The sequence below is a fragment of the Boleophthalmus pectinirostris genome, unplaced genomic scaffold (genome assembly GCF_026225935.1).
Source record: "Boleophthalmus pectinirostris isolate CB_2022bp ecotype Guang Dong unplaced genomic scaffold, ASM2622593v1 HiC_scaffold_5, whole genome shotgun sequence".
Lineage (NCBI taxonomy): Eukaryota > Metazoa > Chordata > Actinopteri > Gobiiformes > Gobiidae > Boleophthalmus > Boleophthalmus pectinirostris.
Window position 1 is genome coordinate 31724109 of NW_026571404.1, and position 19729 is coordinate 31743837.

Consider the following 19729-nt stretch of genomic DNA (forward strand, 5'->3'; position numbering starts at 1 on the left):
AAAACATTCAAAGTAAAGTAACGCACACTGGCGTACTTGTAAATCCAGAAATACCTACCATTAACTGGGTGGGACGATTTGACACTTAACTAGGCGCTTCTCCCGTACACTGTGACCTGTTATGACACCGCATCCACAGAGTCTCCCAGAGAGTGACAGGGCCCCCGACAAAGGGCTGTGAACTTCCGCTGAGAGGGCGTGAGGCTGGGGCTGTCGGGAGGATCTGCACTGAAGCATGAGAGACAGGCAGAAGAGAGAGGACATGTTCGATTACATACCATGTGCTTTTTCCTTATTTTTACTACTTTCGACATTTCAGATACACACACAAGTAATCAAATATAGGCTATGGAGCAGAATATATGGAATTAATGTAGTAAAGTTATTATTATTATTATTTTTTGACTTAGAGGATTTGAATATAAACTATAAAAAGGAAAATACTGGCGTTAACTTTTTTTTCTTAATAAATAAATAAATAATTCCATATATCTTCCTTCATATATTTGATGTCATCTGTATGTATACATATTGAATGAGATGGTGCGTCCAAATTTTTGAATGGTAGTGTATGGGGGGGTGCATTCTAGACCATAACATAAAAAGCATGTACAAACTTACATTCATTGTCTTTCTCTAAATTCATTCATTTCTCTTTATTATTATAATATGCTGTGAGGAACTACTGTGTCCAGTTAATTTCCCTTGTGGATCAGAAAACATCCAAAAAGGAAAATGACAAATGTTGAACCTGATCATTTCTACTACTGACTTGACCCAAGAACTTGCTCTGTTACCACCAATATCCAATGAAAAGCTTTCCCCGATCTGTATTAAATATTATAAAACTACTTAACAAATGGCCCTTACCCCATTTCTTGCACATAGCCCTGATATGTGCAAGAAACACATACAAACACAAGTCACATACTCACTATATTTTAACTATTTTAATACATTTTTCAAGTGTTATTTTTAACCACACCAAGTATTTTTTGTTATGTGAAATATCGCCTTCTCATACTTACTCAAAGGCACACTATGTAACTTTTTGGTTGGGGGTCTGTCACCTGCTTTCTATGTTTATGTCATTGCTCTGCCTGGAATGTTCCACAGTATGATTAAACAGCTCAAAAATCCCTATAAAAAACAGGCATTCTGACTTTGAGTGGGGTCGCCTCTCCACAGACCTGACCAGTAACTTGGTTTGGCTTGGTCTCCATGAATATAGAAAGGTTTTATATCACACTGTGAAACATTCCAGACAAAGCAATAAAAAATAGCATTTGACGAATCCTCCAGAAAACTTACATAATTCACCTTGGATTAATACTGTTATTTCCTCACTTTATTTAAACACTGTAGGTATATTTCTCAAACAGTGACGTGCAGATTGGGGAGAGTATCCACAGAAATGCATTGTGGGAACAGGAAGTCTGGTTTCTCACACGTAACACCTGAATGAAAGGGAAATGGGAAATGCCTGAGAGAGAGAATCCCTGACTAATAGGATTTATAGCTTAGAGATGTGCAGTGGGAGCACCTCAAGGGCCCAGGGTCAGGCTGATGTGAGGCGCACACACACTTTTCTATTAATACTTTGCAGTGACATCATGCTGGGGGTGCTCTACGTGTATCTCTAATGGTGGAATGTTTAGTGGTTACCATGATCACACAATGCACACATTAACAAACACTGTCAGAAATGTTTTAAAGGGCCCATATTAGGCTTTTTTCTGATCTATGTTATAATGTTTCCTCATCAAAAACAGACCTGGAGTTGTGTTTTGTTTCATTAACACGTTTAACACAGAGACCCTCAGATTAGGAGTGGGTGGGTGAGCAACAGGGGGATCAGGCTCAGCTCATCCCTGGATCTCCCACAGGGATGGGAACACTCCAGGGAGCCGCCCCACAACCCCCTGTGAAGAGGAGAGAGAGAGAGGAGAGAGGGAGGAGAGAGAGAGGAGAGAGAGGGGAGTGAGAGGAAAGAGGGAGAGAGAGGGGAGAGAAAGAGGAGAGAGGAAAGAGGGCAGAGAGGAGAGAGAAGCAAGAGATGGGGGAGAGGAGAGAAAGGGGAGAGAGGAGAGAAAGGGTAGAGGAAAGAGAGAGGAGAGGAAAAACGGTAGAGAGAAGGGAGAGAGGAAAAAGGGCAGAGAGAAGGCAAAAGGGAGAGAGGAGAGAGAAGGGAGAGAAAGGGGAGAGAGAGGAAAGAGAGGGAAGAGAGGAGACAGACGGAAGAAAGAGAGAGGAAAGAGGGCAGAGAGAAGGGAGAGAGGAAAGAGGGCAGAGAGGAGAGAGAGGAGAGAGAGGGGAGAGCAGTGTTTCCCACAGAACAAGAAGCATTGTGTGGTGCTAAGTGGATAGGCAGGGGGGACAAGATTACAAAAAAACTAATAAAAGTACAACAAGGCAACTAAATGAAACAATGCAAAAGTATTAGCCTAGTTGAAGCATAGCGTGCATGTCCTGTCAGAACACCTCATTTTACAAGGCATTCTGAAAAATAACTCAAGTGCCCGATCATAAGGGACCACCTTGCGTTCTGGCCCATTGATGGAAATTCTTAGGCAGGCAGACAGGTGTTCCTCTTCAAACCTGTTCCTGAAATCTGTTTTTCTCTGGGGATGAAATCAAATTCAATTTTATCAGTAAACCACTAAAAGGCCCAGTGCTTCATGAAATTGTTTGTGGCCATACTGGCTTGTCAAAGCCTGATCCCATCAAGATCTCAGAAGCCAAGCAAGGCCGGGTCTGGGTAATACTTGGATGGGAGACCACTGGGAATTCCGGGTGCCACAGTTGTTGTGTCCTTAGGCAAGACACCCACATTGCCTAGTATGAAAGCGGTGTGTGTGTGAGAGATGGTGTTGGTCGGATTATTAATTATAAGTAATTAAATATTCTAAGGAATAGTGAATTTCTATGTGCTTACCCTGTTCATAGCTGAGAAACCCTGCTTGCAATTCACTGATGTTACAGTCACGGCAATGCTGGCAAGGAGACTGAGGCAGGGCAGAGGTCTGACCACTCATCATATTCAGTCGCCAGAAGAGTCAGGAGCTCCTCCTGGTTCTTGTTCTTGAATAAAATAAAGAGAGAACATGAGAGAGAGAACAGGAGAGAGGGCATGAGAGTGTGAGGACATGAGAGAGAGAACAGAGAGAGAGAGAGAGAGAGAGAGAGAGAGAGGACATGAGAGAGAGAGGGAACAGGAAAGAAAGACAGAACATGAAAGAAAGAGAGAGAAAGAAAGAACATGAGAGAGAGAGAGACAGGGAGAGAGACAGACAGACAGACTGACTGTGTCTGTCAATCAGTTCACTTACCCATAATGATCCTGTAAGGATATGGTTTTTGAAAGAAAACCACTCTTGAAGGAGCATCCTCTCTGTGTCAGGATTGAATTTTTGTTGCCAACATCTGCAACTGTGCAATGGTCATATCATCAGGCAAGCCAGCCAACTGAGGTCTAAGGACATGGAAGGCTCCAGTTGTCTCCAGACCAGTAATATAGGGTTGGATGACCTATAATAAAGAGATGAGCACATTTTAGGAAGAATCTACAGTCACCATTGAAACAGGTCAATAAAGAGAGTGTGTTTATTATATTTTTAAGGGTTTTAAACATTATCATTTACCTGCTGCTCAAATCTGCACCACTGTGCCTCCCTTGTCTGCTCCTGGACATCTTGCCCCCTCCTGTCCCTCTCAGCCTCACAACTTATTTCAAAGGCTTCAAGCTTGTTAGGATCCCCTAGTTTCTTGTGCAAGCGCGACAGGAAGGATCCTTGGATCGGCATCTGCTCTGCCTCTTTTATATCCAGGAGGGTCTGGATGGTGATGAGAACCCAAAAGTTATATATTGCATGCATAGAAAAAATCCAAGTATCACAACTGAACTGTATTAGGCATAGTTATCACAGTTACCTGCTCTTTGATGTGAAAAATTGACATGTGCTTTTTGAAACACTTTTGAGAGACACGCCAGGTGGGGCAAAACATCTGCCTGAAGGTATACAGATGCCACAAATCTGTAAGTCCCACAAAAAGTGTAAAGGCTTTTGTCTGTTCCCTAATCTCTGCCTCCTCTGACAAGGCCCCAAGGCCAGCAGGCAGGTTCCTTTACAGCATTTGTATGACCTTATTCTGCAAAAGCCATTGCGTGTCCTTCACTTCCTGTGAATGTTTAGGGACAATTATTTTAATTACCACTGATTAAAATAGATATTATGGTATCAGACAGTAGTTACCTTAACCTTCAGGTCAGTGCCACCCAGGGTAAGGGATGCAGCCTTCAAAGTGGCGGTTCTATTTGCACTGTGTTTAAAAAACATATACAGGTTTTTCAGGTGGTTCCTGAATGTTGCCATATATATATATATATATATATATGGCACACTGTTAGAAGCATCTTTACATGCCAGGGCCAGTTTGTTGGCAGCACAAGCCACAGCCACAAGTTTTGGAAGCTGTCTTTGAGTTGCTTTGCAACACCGTTCACACACCTTAGATTTAAAAAAAAGTGTTAAACTTTAATTCAACAGACAAAATACAATACTAAACAAAATCATGTTGCATAGAATAATTACCTGTCATGACAGCTGCCGCATCAGTCCCAAGCCCATATAACTTCTCAGTCGAGAGACCCTTCTTCAGAAGTTCTGCCTTGACTGCTGAAACAATCAGTCAGTTTTGAATGCATTACTGCTGTATAATACAGCTAGTATTATCATTAGCTTGTTCCCAGCAACAGAAAAAAACGTTTTCATACATAAATTAAACATAAAATATTCCTGGAAATAACACAGTAAGTACATATTATTTTAGTCACATCTAATTTACAGATTATGCCTCGCCAAGGGTTTCCCAAGAAGATTGTAAAGAAAGGTGCATTTTGGTCAGAACACCTCCAGTGCCGTTTTTAATAACTTGCCCGCTGTTTACAGATGGAGGTCGCTAGATGGCGCTGCACGTACAAACTAATTACAGAAGAAGAACCCAAAAAAGTAAACTTACAATGTAATGTCTCCCTCTACTGGAGAAACCGAGGATAACAATAGTGTTACAGATGAACTTAAACCAACAGAATTGCATTACAAAAATGAGGGACAGAATAGAAATAATATTGCTTTACCAGGATTTGTTCCACAATGTAGCATTAAACTGATCTAGCTCCACTGAGACAAGCAGGGGTCCCTGTCAATAGCTATTTCTCATGTTTTTTATATTTTAAGTTTTTAACATTTACAAAGAAAGTCAACATTTCAAGAAACTGTGAGATGTGTGTACAATACTGTTATATTAAAACACAGTAGTAGAATCATGGAGGGGATTAGATCGTTAATACATTATTTTAAAAGTTGTGGGGTCATTTAGTGGTAGAATTGCACAACTACACCAGCACTGGAGAATATACTGCAATAATAATACATCTTTATTTATAAAGCACTCTTAAAAACAAGGTTTACAAAGTGCTGTACAAGCAGTAAAGAACAATACAAGTTAAGTTTGGGATGTAATATGTGCAAATCTGCTGTTGTGAATCTGCAGGGGAACTGCTCTGCAGCTTTGTCTGTTTGCAAGTTTGAGGTAATTTGAGTTTGAGACTCAAGGCACTCCAGTTACAAAAACACAGTGGAAGAATCATTGAGGGAAGCCCTAAACTCTCTTAATCTGAGGTGATGGAAAGGTCATTTTGTTCAAAGTGATAAGTGAAGGATGAGCCATCACTGGCTGTGTTTGCATTCACACTCAAAACCAGATTGCTATCACACCTTTGGAGCTAATAGGTTATGAAAATGAAATGTAAATAGCAAAATCATGTAACTTCTGTCTGATCATGGTCCCTCTAATTACTTACATCAAACTGTGCAATGCGCATGTTTAAGTGTATTTGTAAAGGTCTAGATCAGATATTAAATTAGATTTTGGTGAGCTTGTAAACGCAGCCACTGAAATGAACAAATCTGATTACATGGTTGTGTCTGAGCTGGACTTAGGCCTGTCATGATAACCCATTTTGACAAACAAATAAAACCAATCCATAAACCAGAATTATCTCTAAAAAGTATTTTAAATGTACAATACTGTTGCAATAAATACATAACAGAATGCAACACTTAGGTAGTAAGTTTGTATCTATAATGAGTCACATAATCATAATCATATGAAATCTTATCCACCAACATTTTCCCACTAGTACAAAGAAGAAGAAGCACCAATAAAAACTGACCACATAAAAATATTGTTCCACCTATAATGCACTGAATGATAAGTAAGTAAACTAATTAGCCTAACAGGCCTAGACCGACTCATATCCATACTCTCTCTCATAGACTCTATATATAAATGGACATAGCTAACCCGATAGCTGCCACGTTTGACTGACTGATTAATTTATTTTGGTCATAGTTTTATTCTGACATTCCACAGACAGTCATATTGAACATACACAGACCGAAAAGGTGCAGGCTGAAGCTTGAGCTTTTTATAGCATCATCTTGACACCAGTTCACATTCATAAATATGCAAGTGGAAACAAAACAAATTAGTAACAGTATAGCAAAGTACTATAGCACAAACCAAGTATCATAATTCATGAATCTTCACAGAGTTAAACATTTAAACTTCTTTTTAAAATGGAAGAGAGTGGTGCACAATTTCTGGTCTCTGTTCCATATAGGAAGTGAGCATGGGGGCAACTCTGGCTCCTAAAGGACTATATTATATCCTATATGACTATGGTATTGACTTTACATATGACTTTACTGTTACCGTGAGCCTCATAATTTTTTTATCTTAAAATGTCAGAATTAACCCACTCTACACAATCCTGGCATTTTTATTTCACTTTCTTGTCTGTTATTACACTCCTATTCCTAATATCCCATATAACTGCTGGTCGTGTGAGCTTCATTTGACTGGATCCGAAAGCTATGAGTGATGTCACACTTAGTCCACTGCTTTTTACAGGTCTAAATCAGAACTAAACCAAGACTAAACCAGAACTGAACCTGGACTAAACCGGTCTCAGTCTCAGTTTAGTCCAGGTCTGGTCCCAGTCTCAGTCCCGGTCTCAGTCTCAGTCCTGGTCTCAGTCCTGGTCACAGTCCCAGTCTGGTCCCAGTCTGGTCCTGGTCTGGTCCCGGTCTGGTCCTGGTTTGTTCCCGGTCTCAGAACTGATCACCTGACAGTCTACGCAGGCGCACCTTTGGGCCCATCCCAACACTCAGTCCTGGTTCAGTTCTTTTTTACTTCTTGTTATTCCTGGTTTAGACCTGGTTAAGTTCTAGTTCAGCTCTGGTTTAGTCCTGGCTTATCTCTGGTTCAGCTCTGGTTTAGGCTTGGTTTAGTTCTGGTTTAGTTCTGATTTAGTCCTGGTTCAGTCATGATTTAGGTCTTGTTTAGTCCTGGTTTAGACCTGGTTAAGTTCTAGTTTAGCTCTGGTTTAGTTGTGGTTTAATTCTGGTTCAGCTCTGTTTCAATCTTGGTTCAGTCCTGGTTCAGTTCTGATTCAGTCCTGGTTCAGTCCTGGTTCAGTTCTGATTCAGTCCTGGTTCAATCCTGGTTCAGTTCTGATTCAGTCCTGGTTCAGTCCTGGTTCAGTCCTGGTTCAGTCCTGATTTAGTCCTGTTTAGTAATGTTTTAGTCCTGTTTTAGTGTATGTCGCTTTTAACACACAATATATTCCACCATAATTTGAACTCCTGGAAAACCATTTGATCATGATTCAATTATAATTTTGATTAATCACATAAGACTTGACTTTTTATGTCCATGTAACATTCACATGTGTCTGTGCTTTTGTGTACAGGGTGGGACCGTGTTGGGTTCTCCGGATACAGTCGTGGAGCTCGGAGAAACTGAAGTATCAGAGGAAATCTTCATGGGCTATCTTTCCTAATTGAGAGAAAGCACATACAGACATTTTATCATTTTTAAAAGGCCCATGTCACGTTATTTTATGATCTATGTTATAATGTTGTTTCCTCATTGCAAACAGACCATGAGTTGTGTTTTGTTTCATTCACACATGGTCATGCATGAAGCACTCTTCCGTGTTTTTAAAAGTCCATACACCTTCACTAGAATCATTTGGATAATTTCAGCTCTGGATTTGTTGATCTCTACTGAACTAAAGGTAAAATGTAGCTATTAACTGGAAAACTTCCACTTCATGACATCACAAGGCGGGTCAGAGTATTTTGAGCTTTGGAGATGTAGTTATTCAAACATGTGTGAATGAAAACACAATTCCAGGTCTGTTTTTGATGAGGTAACAACACTGTAACATGGCTTAAAGCTCAAAAGAGTCTTGTGTAATATAGGACCTTTTAATCTTTTAATAAATCAACTTTTCTTGTGTTTTTTGGTATTTTAAATTTGACTAGTTCCTAATCTGTGTTTTAGAGATGACAAATATTGCCTTTGTGAGCACAACTGCAACACCTTTACCAATGAAGTATCCCAGTTCCTGACAAGCAGAACAATTCCCTTTTACATCACTGACCTTCCATCTGAAGTCCTTTCCACGTGAGCATGAACTGCTTCCAGATTCAAATGCATGTTTTAAATGACACCTCCAGTTGCCCAAATGCTTAGAAGCAACTAACAGACTTGCAAAGGCTGGATGAAGATGAAATATTCTAATACTTGCTCTCATGTCTCCATAGACCATTTGGGCAGATGCTCTGGTCTATCCTGGATTCCACATATTGCCCCTCCTGGACGAAATGTCATCAATGAATGAAGAAATGTCTGACAAGAAAGGTGCAGCAGGGCCAAGAGTTCAAGGTTACTTCCAGTGTAATTGTCGTGACAGTCATCCCAGCCTGCTCCAGCCTGATACTTACCCGCTCCAGCCACGCTCCAGCCTGCAAGCTACTTCAGTAGAATAATAAATAATAAAATAAATTCACCTCTTCTTTTTTTCAGTTGGTCTGGTGTCCATTTTTTGGGTCCCTCCATTGCTGTGCCATCACAGTAATAAATCAACATAACAATGGATATTTTTAGTTTTTTATTGTGTGGGTCATCACAGCAAACCAGTCACACAAATCATTAAACTGCTGCCAATTTTATGTAATATTTTAATTTCAAATGTTGAATTTTCTACCCCACTACACTATTGTCTACAATGGAAGTAATCTTCAAACTATTTGATGTATTACATTTCAAAGATGCAGACTGATGAATGATGGGACTGTTATGATTCAGTTTAATTCTATTAGAGTAGTTCCTGTATCCACACACTCTCCCATATTTAGCTCCTTTGTGCAATATTTTATAACATTGTATGTTAGGCAATCACATGATACAGAAGACTATTATTATTATTTAGTGAGTTTTTGTTTTTTATTTCACTAAAATATTTCCGTGGCCATCTTATATTATACTGATTGCTTTTGCCAATTTTATTTATTAAGAAGTAGGCACTATTGTTACAAGGACTAATTGTGTTTCAGTAGCCCCAGAGTGTGTTCCAGACCTGAACACTTCTGTGCCTTCATTTTATTCTTGACTACAGTGCTTTCCTATGAAGTTGGCCAACACAGAAACAGTATATCAATGTATATGAAGCTTTTTAGATCCATCAATATAAACTATTGTAACTAAAATAAATCTTAAACTTTGATCTTAAGTGGTCTTAGAAGAAACATAAAAGATGCCTGCAGTATTAATACCTGATTTATTACAGTTTAAAAACATTTTATAACACATCAATGCCCCAACGTTTTTGAATTTTAAGTTTGAATGTTCAAGAATCTCCACTCCAAAGCTCCGTGCCATAATTACACATCTCCTCACTCAAACTTGTGTGGATATGTTTTTTGCTACAGTGCATATACACAGAATACATTTGGGCCTACTCTTTACTAGTTCTTGATACAGTGTATCTGATACTATATTTACAGTGAAATAGCAGGGAATAAATCTACAAAGAAGAAAAAGTGAACCGAAGTGTTCAAGTTTTGGGTCAATTACAGAGAAATGTCTCCCTCTGCTGGTGAAAGTAAACAACAACAGGCAGCACTCACACATCCTCCAGGCCGTCGGGGTCGCTGTGCCTCTGGGCCCTGGCGCGTGCCAGTGGAAGTGTGTCTCTGTGGTGTCGTTAGTTTCTGTCACCGCGTTGTTTACACTTTTACATTGGCTCTAAACCTGCTCCAAACACTAGCGGTCGCTCCCATCTCCGCTCCTCTGACACCCAGACTTCATCTGATTTTTGTGAATTAGACTACGTGTTCATGAGGGCGTGTGTGTAGCTCTCCTGGGCCGTCTCCAGGCTCAAGCCGGTCACTGCGCACTCATTGCATTCCCGGGGCAGTGACAGCCATGGCAGCGGCCACCGTGGTGGAGGCGGATCCGTCTGCGAGTGAATCTTCTGCCGCCTTCTCCGGAGTCGTGGGCCGGGGCTGGGACGAGTCTCAGCTGCGGCAGTACACCTTTCCTACCAAAGCTATCCCCCGGCTATCTCACGCTGACCCCCGGGCCGAGGCGCTCATCAACAACGAGGTAACGCCACAGTCTATGGCCACTGGGTAACGCCTTGACTCAAACGGGCTAGGAGTTGTCTGTTTCAGGATATGTTCACTATAACGTTAGGTGCTCTTGTTTTAAGAGTGTAAGGTGACCAAAAATAATTTGTGTTGTCAGCAAGTCATTAATATAACTTTACTATGTGTGTTATTACTGTAGGCTGCTCCTCTGAATGAAAATGAAAAGCCCTTATGAAAGTGAAAGTAAAATATTTACATAAATCTCATAGGAAGTCCAATGTACACAAACCTTTCGCCTACATACAAGAGTGCCCTACAGTATCACAGCGTAGCAGACAGCTGCAGTGAGCTTTGGGGGGATGCATGTGTCACACCCGTGTAGGCTCAGCCTCTGGTTTAACACTGATCCCATCACCTGTGCCGCAGCACCTGTCAGAGCAGCACCTGTCAGAGCTCTGCTGTGGCCTTGTCTTATATCCACAGCTCCTGTATGCGCTCAGTCACGTCTGTATTTGTCTCTGGCACAGCCAGGATGACACAGCATAAGCGGTCACACCATAAACATACAATCATTGCCTCAACTGCCTCTGATAAAACAACAGCCCAAATGTAACCTGCTGTGAACCGAGGCTATGGCCAAACTAATGAGCAAACATTTAGGGTATTTTGCTGTATATAGGCTACAATTAGCCTATAATAGAGGAAGCATAAAGGCTATGCATTGTCTGTGAGAATACCACATTGTTCTGGACCTAAACCGAAGATGGATAACAAAGGCTTAGGCGTTACAGTCTACTGAAAAACCTCAAGCGCACATGTGCGTGTCACGTGACCATCCCCGTTACGCACAACAAACCCGCGGACACTTTCACTTTAGCATGTTTACCGAGCGTTCATACAGAAAACGGTTTATCGTGTAAAATGTAAGCCTGTCTGTGGCTAGAGTGTACCTCAACAAACAATAAAACGACCTACATTCAGTCAGTCACAGACAGAATGCTTTGACGCTGTTCCTGAAGGTTAATTTGGCTACCAATGGTGGAACTCTGCATGTCTACCACACTATCTTTCGCGCGCGTGATTTAGACAAAGACTCGTGCTTGGTTTTATGCCAAAGTGCAAAAGTTGTGCACTCTGCGATCGCGCCACGAGTGCCAAAGTCTGCGACTGTTGCCTAAGACAGGACTACATTATAAACATTGCGCTGTAACCACTGGCTGTAACCGACAATAGAGGTCTTGAGCTAACGCGCACGTAAACGAGCCAAAGGGACAGATGTTGCTATGCTGCTGTGCTGTTATGCTCTAATCTGTTCCTGAAGGAAGAGCCTTCTCTTGCAACGCGCACTAGAGCCACTAGAGCGCACGGGAGCGCGCATGGAGTGTACCTTCAGACTGTCACGTAGCCCTCGTGCGCAGTGGTATCACTTTATTTGTGTGATGCCAATTTTGCACACACTAATTAGTATCTACTTGCATGCCTTACTATTTTTAGAAGGAAAAAAACACATAAAATAATAAAATAACACACTAAATAAATGTATCTTTTTCCATAGGAGCCAGTAGTGTTAACAGACACCAACTTGGTGTATCCAGCTCTGAAGTGGGACATTGGGTACCTTCAGGAGAACATCGGCAATGGGGATTTCTCAGTTTATTCCTCAGAGAACCACAAATTCCTTTACTATGATGAAAAGAAAATGTGCAATGTTCAAAACTTTGTCCCCAAGTCCAGACGGATGGAGATGAAATTTAGCGAGTTTGTGGAGAAACTGCATGAAACTGAGGAACAGGAGGACGGGGAGAGGTATGACACAACATTATGAGTAATGACAAAACATTATGGGTAATGCATAATAATGATGGGGCAATACATGATATAGGCCTACATCGCTAAGAACCAAATACATTTCTTGTTAAACCACTACCTGCATGTGTCAGATGTATTGCATTATCCAGTTTCCTTCCTCTAAACAAGCAACAAAATTGTCACAAAATAGTTTTATAAAAGATACTAAAAAATACTTTTCTGGATACAGCAGTCCACAATAATGATTCATCAACATATTTTTGCACATCCATGAATGATTATAAGTCATTACATCGTAGTTAACCAGTGTGTGTTTTGAGTCAACCAGTGAGTGTTTTGCATAATGGATAAGACATTACCTCACCTTCCACAGGGAGGAGGGAGGTGCAATAATGACCTGATTAAAATAAAAGGAACAGACACTTTTAGCGCAATCTTCCAAACAAGGGTAGAGTGCTCATAATTTAATAAATGAACAATGTTTGTCTCCATGGAGATAGATGTATGTTTTATACCATACCATGGAACATACTAGGGAAATTTTGTATTTTCATGAGAAAATAGTGGTAATTTCCACCAGAAAAGTCCACTCTGCAACTTTTCTGGTGGCAGGTCGGCCACCTAATTGTCTCCATAGAGATGCTAATGCTTTGGCTAGAATGGTCCATACTATGGGTTTAAATTTGAACTCTGTCTACATTGAGACAGGTGTTCTTCAAGGTATTTCTTAACAAACAGGAGGCAGACTCTAATCAGAAAAGTTGTATAGTGCACTTTTAACTCTAAGTCTATATTTGTAGGCCTAATGCGGTGTCATACAGAAATTGTTATTTTATGGTCATGGTGGAAGTTGCAGCACCTCAGGATTTGGGTGTAACAGATTTGGGTGTAACAGACTTGGTTGTAATAGACTTGGGTGTAACAGACTTGGTGCAGATGTACATGACAGACTGAGGCTGCATCTGTGACCTCTGCTCTTGATACTGCCTGTGTTTACATACACACCAAGTCTAATCAACTCTGACTTCCGATTGAAATGGTGTATAAACAGTTACATCTGTTGTGAGTAGTCTCATTTCTTTTTGATTGTTGTTCTTTTTTGTCTTCCAAATCTCAGCAGTTAGATGTAATATGAAATGTTATGCATCTTGACGTTGAGGTTAGGGTGGGCAATATGGAATATAAATATATATAAATATATATATATATATATATATATATATATATATATATATATATTATATATATATATATATATATATATATATATATATATATGTGTGTGTGTGTGTGTGTATGTGTGTATATGTATGTGTGTATATATGTATATATGTGTGTATGTATATATGTATATATATATATATATATATATGTATATATATGTGTATATGTATATATGTATATATATATATATATATATATATATATATATATACATGGCACCAGAATACAAATTATTTTTTCCCTTGTGATCTCAGGGTGTACCTTCAGCAGACCCTCAATGATACTGTCGGGAAGAAGATTGTCGTTGACTTTCTGGGTTTCAACTGGAACTGGATCAACAAGCAGCAAGCCAAAAGGAACTGGGGCCAGCTGACATCCAACCTGCTGCTCATCGGCATGGAGGGTATGTGTGCTATTACGCTACTGCTGTCTCTAAGCACAGAGCCAGACCCTGGACCAGACCCTGGACCAGACCTGGACCAGACCTGGACCAGACCCTGGACCAGACCCTGGACCAGACCCTGGACCAGACCCTGGACCAGACCCTGGACCAGACCCTGGACCAGACCCTGGACCACTCCATTCTACCAATCATACACACAACACACACACAAATCATCCTTACTAGGCAGTGTTTAGGTGAACTGTCTTGCTTATAGACACAGCAGTAGTCTGCCCCACTCTGTGGCACGTGGTTTTGAAAGCAGTACTAACCAGGCCCAGTCCTGCTTAGCTTCAGAGATCAGACTGGGCAGATTGAGATTGGGCATTGACCAGGTGGTTATTAACCCGAGGTCAACTTAATTAATGAAAATCCTTTCATGTACTTGCTCAACTGAAAAAAATAAAACTTAAAGATGAAATTTGGACCGGTACATGCCTTGATCTGAATAACAGATTGTCTGAAGATTAAAATTTTAGACTCTGGGAGAGAAGATATATAAACTCAAAAAGAAAAAATAAAGCAATATTTAGATTTTTTGTAATGTTTTTGCACTTGCTGTTTGATAAATCTTTTTTTTTATAGAGCACTTTTAAAAACAATGTTTACGATCATTATTTTATGTATGTTTATGTTTATTTTATTGTTTTGAATGGTGTTTTTCTTGTAGGGAACGTGACGCCTGCACATTATGACGAGCAGCAGAACTTCTTTGCACAGATTAAAGGCCATAAGAGATGCATCCTCTTCCCTCCAGATCAGTTTGACTGTCTGTATCCATATCCTGTGCACCACCCGTGTGACAGACAGAGCCAGGTCAGTCTCTGCTCGTTTTCAGTGCAAAACCACTCCCCTTTTTTCTTTTTGTCACCTTATTTTTTTGAAGGTTTTGCATAACCCCAAATCCCCTACGGGACTACAGATGAAAGTTAGCCGTGCAGGCTGACTCTGGATTTTACATGCTGTACCAACATATGCTGATTAATGTCCACTGTCCCATATTTAATAAATAAACATAAACATAATAGAACAAAAACAAGTACAGTCTGTAAAGAATTTAGCATATATTTATATTACATTTACATTTAATTTGAACCAATCCTCTAGTAAAGGTGGGCCCTGTTAAACGTCCTGCCATTTACGCGTAATTCTCTTTTTTGCACAGGCACAGAGAATTTTATTATTATCATTATTATTATCGTCCCAATTGTCCAAAATCTGTCTAAAATGTATATAGCCTTTAAACATATGAACCACTCCCTTTTTTCACAGAATAACTCACTTGTTTTCTTCTTCCAGGTGGACTTTGAAAACCCAGACTATGAGAGGTTTCCTAATTTTAAAAATGTAGTTGGCTATGAAGCTGTTGTGGGTCCTGGTGATGTGCTCTATATTCCCATGTATTGGTAAGTAACATGCTGGGACCGGTTGGGTGTGTATTGCTTGCATTTTCCTCACTGTTGATGATTCATGTACCTGTATTATGGTAAACTGCCGCCAAGGCCTTTTTTGTTTTCATGTCTGCATACCCAAGGCATTACTGATAACTAATTATTATCTTAACAGGCTAAAATAAAACAAATTAAGATCCAATTTTTGCACTAGCAATGTTGCCTAGTTAGCCATATTGATGTATAATGTATATAATTTCAAGTAAGCCCAGTTGTCATAGTAAATAATGTGTAGTAATGCAGAAGTGTTCAAACTCGCGGATTTGTAATTTATAACATTTATAATTTTGTTATGGAGGTACTTGATGCTTTCTTAGAGTTCTGTTGATAATGCCTCCAGAAAGATGCACCATTTAATGTTTTTCCAGTTTTTCTGATTCAAATTTCATTACTGCGGTTTTAAAGGGAGGGTATGAAATCTGAACTCTTACTGTTTTTTGACTTTGGGGTGCCAGTGCCTTAACCTGAATAAAGAAGACACATACACATTTTACGGTATGTGTCCTCAGTAAATAGACAAAACCTCCAACTCACTGAGCTGCAAAGGCTGCACTAGCACTGATTCATGATTAGGTAGTGACCATTTAGATCAGAGAGAATACAAATACCAGTAACAATATTGGTGCTTTCCTATTCAGAATATTTATGTCATTGTCTCAGAAAGTCAGAATTATGGAAAACTGTAAATTACATATAAACATGAATTAATTTAATATGTATAATTATTTCTGTGTTTCAGGTGGCATCATATTGAGTCCCTGTTAAATGGTGGAATTACAATCACTGTAAACTTCTGGTACAAAGTAAGCTCTCATGCACTCTCTTAATTTTTCTCACACTGTGGATACTCTAAACTGACATCATGCTGGGGGTGTTCTACTACATATATATCTATGATTGAATGTTCAGCAGTTATCATGGTGACACAATGCATGCACACACTGTCAAAAGGTTTTAATATAGTCTTAACTCAAGAAAAACACAACATTTTCAGGACCATGTGATCAGTACAAATGTTCATGATCCTGTTTAGGTGTTTGATTTTCTACAAAAACATGAAAGTGACTAACTGAAAAACTGTTGGGTAATGCTAACTAGCTTGTGACTTTAATGTTATTTGAGAGGGGCTTGTGTAACAGCACAGCTCAGCTCACCTGTTGTAATTCCAGCTAAATCAGTTCTTTATGGTCAGAATGTGTTTAAACAAAAGTCAAGATTAAAGTCTAACAAGCCTCAGACCAGACATGTCAAACTCAGGCCCAGGGGCCAAATTTGGCCCATGGTATAATTATATTTAGCCCGCGAGATCATATCAAATATGTATTAGAGCTGGCCTGTCGGCTACAGATATGCTATAGAGACATTATTTATTTAAAATTTTGATATCATTTTATATTATGCTTGTTCTGGATTTAATGTTTAAGCAAAACTATTATTAAACATTTATTTTAATAGGAAAAGGTTTAACATTACATATCTCGAAAGAAGAGAAAACATGCAGATGTTGAAATTTTTCAGTATTTAGTTTGACCCACGATTTAGTCCCAGTATTTAATTTTGGCCCTCTGCGAATTTGAGTTTGACACCCCTGCCTCAGACAGAGCAGTGCCTCTGTTAGCGTCACACCTGTACTCTGCCTAACATATGCCTTTGTTATTTCCACCCCAGGGTGCACCTACGCCTAAGAGGATAGAATACCCACTAAAGGCTCATCAGAAGGTGGCCATTATGCGAAATATTGAGAAGATGCTGGGAGAGGCACTAGGAGACCCCCATGAAGTAAAGCCACTCTCTCTTTCCTCTATGATCTATCTATTTATAGGCACATGCAGACAGGCTTCTTCTAGAACATCAAACATGTGCTAAGATGGCTACATTTAGGTCAGCTGTTGCATGTAATCCCAGAGGCACGCTGACCGCTCCAGCAACCCAATTAACATGAATATTTATGGCTGTCTTCTTATAGTACAAAGGAATGTCATTGTGTAGTGCTAATTTTTACAGTCAGTTAAGCTGCAGTATCTGGCAGTCATCTAAAAAAAAACATTGACTACTTTGAAACCTTTTCTATCATGGACCTCTACTGGACAAATGAGGAATTACACAGACTCACAATGATATAGTCTGTCTGCCACTTTCTAATGAAACCTCTGCCAAAACAGGTCTGCTTTATTATGACAATATCACAGTTAGCCTATAATTTATATTATAATCATTATTTTTTAATTACTTCTATATGGTCAAAATTAACCTGAAAATATAGACCATTAATATTTTATTAGAAAGACAGACAGCTTATGTAGATAAGAAAAGTGGTAGAAAGGGCACACTTCTCATTCTGAACATTTTCTATTTTCTGATATGTATTAGATACTAGATACTTTGTGCAGACTTGCTTCTCCGTCATAGATCTGACCAGTAATTTGTCTTCATTACGATTACCAAGTTAATTTTCATACTGTATCCAACTTATCCTGCCCCGCCCACCTTTCTCTCTAAATGCTCCTCAACCACGTTTTTTGTGGCGGCACTTCCGGTTAAACAGGAATCCCATTCATGTCAGTGGAGAATTTGGGAAACATTTTGCATCTTAAATATGACATAAAGTCAGTTCATTTGTGTAGAATGTTCAGTGTTCATGTGCACCCACAAGTCACACTGAACTGATTATCTGGGTGCTTTAAAACGACTTTATAGTCTGTACTGAACTTATTTGCTTGTAATAATACAACCTGAATCGTGCTGGCGGCGCTGGAGCCTTTTATACAATACAATCTCCATGGAAACAGGCAGGCGACTGACTCTAAAGAAAGTTACATATTGCACCTTTGAAGGCACAGTAAAACTTACATTTTTCTCTTTGCAGGTTGGACCTTTACTTAAAATGATGATCAAGGGGCGCTATGACCAGGAGTCGAGCTAAAGCTTACCAGTGAGGATGAAACCACTGTAGACTTAGTGTAAGGAGACTGTAACTGTTCATTCATGTGACTGACTGCTGTGTAGAAAGAGTAGGGCATCAATAAAGACCATGGAGCTACGCGTCTGTGCATGGCAATAAGCCATTTTGAATCCTCTGCTTCACGTGCCATTGTCTCATCACTCCAGAAGAAGATACTCACCGGTTTTGATGCCTACGAAGCACCTTTTTTATTTAATTCAAAGAGGCTAAATCACTCTTGTATGTTTGCTGCATTTGTCAGTGTTGAATTATCACTATATCATTTATTACTGGTACATATGGAGTGGTCTGTATTCGCATAATATAGCAATCCGTCTCACAACAGTTTTATAACAGGTTCAAATTAAAGTGTATTTTGAAGTATTGTATTTATCTATGTAAGCAACATATTTTTCTGTCTGCTCATTATACAGCTTAAGGGAACGATCATAACCATATTAGTGGCTATACAGGTTCATTAAACATTACATTTATATAGCAGGGGTATGTATGTAGGGTTGCAATTTAAAGTAACGCATATGTTCAGTTTGACAAATATATTCTTTCTAATTAAGTTGGGACAGATAGGGCTGATCTTTAGACTACACTCCTTGTTTGATTCATGTTTCACTGACTACAACATTAAATGAAATGTAGAGGGTTGCAAATACCTTATGTTGATTTACTCATGTATTAATGTTTGAGTTGAAATGATCTCTGATGTCAAGGCCATGCATTTGGCAGTAGTAGCATGACACAACTGTAGCTTCCATTCGCAGCCAAATACTGCACCACAGACACACTCCAGTGTTTTGATCCATAGTGACGCTGCCCCCATTTTGTTCTGATGATTCCCTCCACTGTTATGGGCAAACCTCGTGTTCACATTTCATTTCATTATATTCTGTAGCTAATTTTGAGTAGGTTAACCATTCAAAATATATTTGGATACACTAGAGAAAAGTTAATAGTGTACATAAGAAGATAGGCCTGATTTGTTTTAGTGCCAATCCTTGTGGAATATTTACAAAGAATCCAAAAGACAGGATATTTATGTCACTTTTCCACTCTGAAGCAGTCCTACTTCCATAGTAAAGCTGAGCTTTAACTGCTTTTATAATGTTTACTGTGTGCCTTGCAGAACAAATATGGCACCGAGTGTTTCAGTTGATCTTGTTAATATTTTAATGTTGTGTGTTTTCATTCAGAAGTGTTCATTCAAATGAAGAATGTGTGTTTCCCAATTCCATTTGGAACTGAAGTCACAGATTTTCATTCCTGGAGAATTTCTACTGCATGTTGCTTAATAAAAGACAAAACACAAAATAAATGTGCCTTAATTATTTGTTCAACAGAACAC

At 39.4% G+C, this 19729-nt stretch overlaps 1 protein-coding gene and 1 pseudogene across 1 annotated transcript; both read left to right on the forward strand.

The window, feature by feature from the left end:
• The first annotated feature begins 2686 nt into the window (after positions 1–2686).
• On the forward strand, positions 2687–2805 carry LOC129411642 (5S ribosomal RNA; annotated as a pseudogene).
• Positions 2806–10087: 7282 nt separating this feature from the next.
• On the forward strand, positions 10088–19699 carry hif1an (hypoxia inducible factor 1 subunit alpha inhibitor). Its single transcript, XM_020939635.2, has 8 exons — positions 10088–10518; positions 12058–12308; positions 13790–13938; positions 14648–14793; positions 15277–15383; positions 16168–16231; positions 17097–17207; positions 18295–19699. The coding sequence occupies exons 1-8, from the start codon at positions 10339–10341 to the stop codon at positions 18349–18351; spliced, it is 1065 nt and encodes a 354-aa protein (XP_020795294.2). The 5' UTR covers positions 10088–10338; the 3' UTR covers positions 18352–19699.
• Positions 19700–19729: the final 30 nt, after the last annotated feature.

Coding starts and splice junctions, on each gene's coding strand:
- hif1an (XM_020939635.2), top strand. CDS start 10,339: ATGGCAGCGGCCACCGTGGTGGAGGCGGATCCGTCTGCGAGTGAATCT. Junction 12,309..13,789: donor GAACAGGAGGACGGGGAGAG/GTATGACACAAC, acceptor TTGTGATCTCAG/GGTGTACCTTCAGCAGACCC. Junction 13,939..14,647: donor GCTGCTCATCGGCATGGAGG/GTATGTGTGCTA, acceptor TTTTTCTTGTAG/GGAACGTGACGCCTGCACAT.